Below are 5,864 nucleotides of genomic sequence, written 5' to 3'. Positions count from 1 at the left end.
ACTATGCTAATGGACAGTATGAGGATGGGATTAAGACTGACTTTAGAGGAAGAAGTGAGCAAAGTCATACCCTTTGTGTCCTGAGGACATCTTTAAGATTGCATGACTAGAAGGTGTGGCTTTCGACCCCGCCCTCTGTTTCCCTGGGATGATGTATAAATGCTGGGGCAACTGCAGTTCTGCCATGCTACCTGAAAAGCCACAGTTCTATTTCCTGTGTGGGCCTCGAAGAAGCAAGAAGACCTGTAACTTTGGACATTCTTGGCCTTTGGCTCTGACTGCATTTTTGGCTTTGTTCTGTGTGACTTTAGGATTTGGGACTGAACAGAAAACAACCTGTGAGACACGTCCTTAAAACTTTGTGAGTTTCTGTGGGACATTGTATGAAATCCAGGGATGTAGTGGAATATTCTCAAGGAGGAGTAAGGGGGTGGGATGGGGGCAGAATAATAGGTTAGAAAAGTTGGACATTTGGTACATTAATCTCTAATTGCTTGGGAATAATCTGAATTATTTCCTGTAAAACAAATTATCACCATACTCCTTTCACAAATTTGTAATCTTGGGGCTTAGAAAAGGAACTTAATATTCAGTCTACTTTAATTTTCCTTAGTGGCTAGGGGTTTAACAGAGTAGCACTTAGCCCCTTCGTCACTAGGATTTTCTGCTGCATAGAACTGCACAATTGGATTTCCAAGGCTGAAAATTTCTACAGAACAAACAGCTACATTGTTCATTTGTGGAACATTTGATGACTTCCAATGACTGACCCATCAGTTATCAGATGAATGCTTAAGCAATGTGCCACCAGGGCTCCTCTCCTTTCACTAAAGGGACAACAACTCATGAATTCCTATCCAATTGAGTTTCTGCCCCTATGAGGAGTTCTGTGGGTCATACATTGTGGGTCATACATTGAATACTAACTGAAAAGTAAGTTGTTAGAATCCACCAGTCGTTGTGCAAGAGAAAGGTAAAACTGTTTTCTCCCATAAAGATCAAAATCTCAGAGACACAAAGTAGCAATCCTACTCTCTAGGAGCACACTCTGTTGGAATTGGCTCACTGGCAGTGGGTTTGGTTGTGTGATATGCCACAAGACAAATGGGTAGGAACCAACTATTATTTTAAGCCCCATCATCACCCACCCTTCCTCTAGGTGACATTTAGAGATGATACAGATCCTTTTGAACATCACAAGTTCAATGAGCACTACTGGAACCCAGTGAGTATGACCATAAACAAAAATCAAACAAACCCTGCTATTGAATAGGAACCAACCAATGTGGAGTATTTTGCAAATCACAAATGATCTGTTTAGCCTAAAATGCCAATCATTTAGAAGATGAGAAACTCTTTCCTCATAAAATATCAGTTAGGTCTTAAAGGAATTGAAAATGGAAAAATATTAGGAAGAAATATATGATTTTCTTCTCATTATCTTTCAGGCTGCAGTATAATTAAAAGTGTTTTAAAGGATAGTCTAAAATGGTCCATTAGAATAAAGACATGGTTTTCTATTTATTATTCAGGTGGTTGCTTACTGGAGTTCTGTCTGAGCTTTCATTTTCTGAGTAAGTGCAGACATGCCCCATGTGTGCTGTCACTCACGTGTTCTCCAGGCACACACGTGACTCCAATGCTGCAACACAGAGTGCAAGCATTGCACATCCGGCAGCACTTCCCTCACTGTTATGCATAGGGTCTTTACGACTTGTAACCTGAGGAGAACATTCAATTTAGCAAAATGTTATTCCAATAAAGTCATCTAGGTTGTTTACCAATGTATAGATGATATACTATTGGAAAGATGATAAGTCCTCAGGTAGATATCATATAATGCACAAATACTACTATTTGAGGAACTGAAAAGGAAAAATGAGAGAAGTTTCCCTCAGAATCTGAACACATTAATTAAAAGTTTTGGCAAGGAATTTGGGTAGAAATACATTTATCTATAACAGTCATAAATCTTAGCTATTTTTAGTAGAATAATGGGGTACTAATATCGGTATTGATTGCACTATCATGTAAGCATTAAATTGCTAACTGGAATGTTTTCTGTCAAACCTATGAACCACCCTGAGTGAGAAAAGTCAGACTGTCTGCTCCTGTAAATATTTACAACTTCAGAAACCCTATAAAGGTCCAAGAGCTGGATTTGATTCTATGGGACTGCACTTTGCATTCAATGTTAGTATCAGATGCTAGTAAAATAATCTAAACTGTCTAAATGTCTTAAAGTAAGTCAAGATAGTTAACACGCATTTATTAGATGGTGCTGTGGGTGAAACAGTGGACAGCTAACCAAAATGTCAGTGGTCCGAGCCCACTGACCAGCCTCTCTGTGACAGAAAGAGAGAGGCAATATGCTCCTGTAAACATTTACAGTATATATTTCTGAGAGCTTTATGCAATAAGGGAAAGGTTATAAAAAACAAAACACATCTTATTGCCATCAACATCAAGCCAGCTCATAGCGACCCTAGAGAGCAGTAGAAATGCCTCTGTAGGTTCCCCAAGGCTAACTTTTCATGGGAGTAGAAGCCCCGTCTTTTTCCTGTGCAGCCACTGCTGGTTCAAACTGCTGAACATCAGCAGCCCAAGGAAACGAAGATGAGCACATTATCTAAAGATTATAAAAGAAAGAAAGAAAACAACTTCAGTTACTCTTCTCTTCTGATTTTGATTCCATTGAATGTTTTATCACCATTATGAGTTCTTTATATATTGCCTAAGTTTATTGTAATTCTTAAAGCATATTGACTCTGCATAAAATTACTTATCCCAGTTCTAATTGGTAGGTGTTATAGATTGAAATTTTGATTCCCCAAAGAATATGTCAACTTTGCAAAGTCAGAGCTCTCAGTATTATATTACTAACTTCCATTTTTTTGACCTGATGCAAATATCCTGTGTTCTAAATCTTAACTTCTATCATATTAATAAGGCAGTATTAGAGGTAGTTTTGTTAATCAGGTGGGATATAATGGTTAAGATTAAGTTGTATCTCCACTCAGTCTCTTATGAGAAATAAAAGAGACCAAACAATGAGCAGATAATGAGGGAACTCAACACCTCAAGAAAGAAGATAAATCTTGGGACTTGTGTTGAGAACCTCCTAGATCCCAGAGAACATTGATGTCAAGACACAAGTAGATTCCCAAGGAATGTTAGCCCCACAGACGTTGAAAGCAGACAAAGATATTTCCTCAAAGCCAACAGAGAGAGGAAGACTTTACCTTTGAGCTGATACACTGAGTTAGGTATTCTGAATTTTGAAAGAATAAATTTATATTTGTTAGAGCAATAATTTCACAATATTTCTGCAATAGCAGTTCTAGATAGCTAAGATAGTGGATATAAAAGTATAAGTGATGATTAAGGGACATGAGATGAATAGCATCTGTCTGGACAGTTATTATGGGCAGAAAAGAGCCATCAAATAGATTTTATTTTGTTCATTAAAAGTTAATAAAGAAACAATAGGAACCCTGACTTGTGGGTGCTCAGTGACATTTTGGAAAGAAAATAGCAAACTAGAAGTATCTTTGGGGTTTAAGAGATAATACACTCACAACCTAACTGAAACATTTGTGTCTAAAATAAATTAATCTCTTTTATTTTTTAACACTTTTCAAATCTTCACAGGGATTAGCGAATGAAACAGCAATATCAAGACTTGATTCTACTGACCAAATTACCATGTTCACAATCAATGGCTCAGTCTTCATGCCCCCTGTACTAACACTAATTGGAATCCCTGGCCTGGAGTCAGTACAGTGTTGGATTGGGATTCCATTTTCTGTCATGTACATCATTGCTGTGGTTGGGAATTCCATCATCATAGCTTTAATCAAATGTGAAAGCAGCCTCCATAAACCCATGTACATATTCTTGGCTATGTTGGGGGCCACCGATGTGGTCCTTAGCACTTGTATTCTTCCCACAATGCTAGGCATTTTCTGGTTTCATTTGCCAGAAATTTATTTTGAAGCCTGTCTTCTGCAAATGTGGTTTATTCATTCATTTCAGGCCATTGAATCCGGTGTCCTACTTGCAATGGCCCTGGACCGTTACGTGGCCATTTGTGACCCATTGAGACATTCCACCATCTTCTCACAACAGCTACTGACTCAAATAGGAGTTGGGGTGGCACTCAGGGCTGTCGTTCTTATAGTGCCATGCATAGTGCTCATCAAATGTCGTCTTACACTGTACAAAACTACAATTATCTCTCACTCTTACTGTGAGCATATGGCCCTTGTGAAGCTTGCTGTGGAAGATATTCGAGTCAATAAGATGTATGGCTTATTTGTTGCCTTCAGCATCCTAGGCTTTGACATCATCTTCATCACCTTATCCTACGTTCAGATCTTCATCACTGTCTTTCAACTGCCCCAGAAGGAGGCAAGACTCAAAGCCTTCAATACATGCATTGCCCACATTTGTGTCTTCCTTCAGTTCTACCTTCTTGCGTTCTTTTCTTTCTTCACGCATCGGTTTGGTTCTCACATACCACCTTATGTTCACATTCTTTTGTCAAACCTTTACCTGTTAGTCCCACCATTTCTCAACCCTATAGTGTATGGGATGAAGACAAAAGAAATTCGTGACCATGTCCTGAAAATGTTTTCCTCGAAAAGCACTTCTGGATAACCAGTATGCCTGTATGAAAAGTACTTTTTTTCTAAGTAATAATCAAAATATATAGAAAAAGTATATCTTCCACAACTATGCACTTTTGGGGGAAAATGATTTGAACTAAATATCAGCTGCCTGTCATTCAAGAAGACATTCAAGAAAACATCATATATCCAAAGCTCTTGGTTGTATAACCAAATCATGAATAGAGTCTTCTAGGATACAATTCACTACGATATTGTTCTAATTTTGGTTTATCCCTATGTACCAGGAGTTACTTATCACTTAGCTCTGTATTGAAGAGAAAACTGTAGAACACATAATGTAGAAGTAAAGCATTTAGTCGAAAATAGAAATAAGTTGAGTATTTATAATTTCATTTTATTAATTTATTGAAAATATTTAATAAAAATATCTCAATTACTGCAGCAATGTTTTCTAATTTTTTTCATGTATAATAACATAAACCTAAGTAAAAATAAGATTTATAAAGGTAATATTCATATAACAAATTCCAGGTGAATAAAATAATCATTGCTGTTATTCGAAACTAGTAGTTACTGAATAGTGCAAACAATTAAGCACTGAATACTTTTTTTTAAAAAGGAAATTGAAACCCATCCAGAAGCACCCCAGAACAAAGGAATGGAAATGTACTTCTGAAAGCCACAAACTTGAAAACCCTCTGGGACATGGTTTCACTCTCACCCGCAGGGGTTTACCATGAGTTAGACTTGGTTCAAAGACTACTGGTGGTTGATTTTAGTATCAGAAAGCATATAAGTTTACTATTATTTCGGAAACTCCAGATTCTCCTAAGATAATTACTACATTATTTCCTTGAATTTCACCATGTAACCTTTCATCACTAAACAGTAGATTTGTCGGTTTATGAATTTATATAATTGGTTCCATGCAACTTAAGTTTATTTGTTTTCTTTCTAGCTCATTATATTAGTGATGTAAATTTATTCATTGATAATAATTAATCATGTATCATTGTATAAATATACATTTAATATGTATATAATCAACCACCTTTTGATTGTTTACTTTATGAGTTGCTCTCTAACAGTCTCTACAATTATGTGGACATACTGTCTTCATATCATTAGTATCCTGACTTGAGAAAATAAACTGCATACTATCATTAAATTTATGTGACTTAGTTAGCTTTATGCTGTTATATCCATATAACTAAATAGTATTAAAAACGGTTA

At 36.6% G+C, this 5,864-nt stretch overlaps 1 protein-coding gene across 1 annotated transcript; it reads left to right on the top strand.

Moving 5' to 3' along the window:
• The first annotated feature begins 3,705 nt into the window (after positions 1–3,705).
• On the top strand, positions 3,706–4,659 carry LOC101654069 (olfactory receptor 52A5-like). Its single transcript, XM_004717504.1, has one exon. It carries the CDS (start codon positions 3,706–3,708, stop codon positions 4,657–4,659), a length of 954 nt encoding a protein of 317 aa, XP_004717561.1.
• Positions 4,660–5,864: the final 1,205 nt, after the last annotated feature.

The sequence above is a fragment of the Echinops telfairi genome, unplaced genomic scaffold (genome assembly GCF_000313985.2).
Source record: "Echinops telfairi isolate 266 unplaced genomic scaffold, ASM31398v2 ScPeMD7_41;HRSCAF=154, whole genome shotgun sequence".
Taxonomy (NCBI): Eukaryota; Metazoa; Chordata; class Mammalia; order Afrosoricida; family Tenrecidae; genus Echinops; species Echinops telfairi.
The sequence above is the reverse complement of the archived record's forward strand: the minus strand, read 5'-3'. Positions and strand labels throughout refer to the sequence as shown.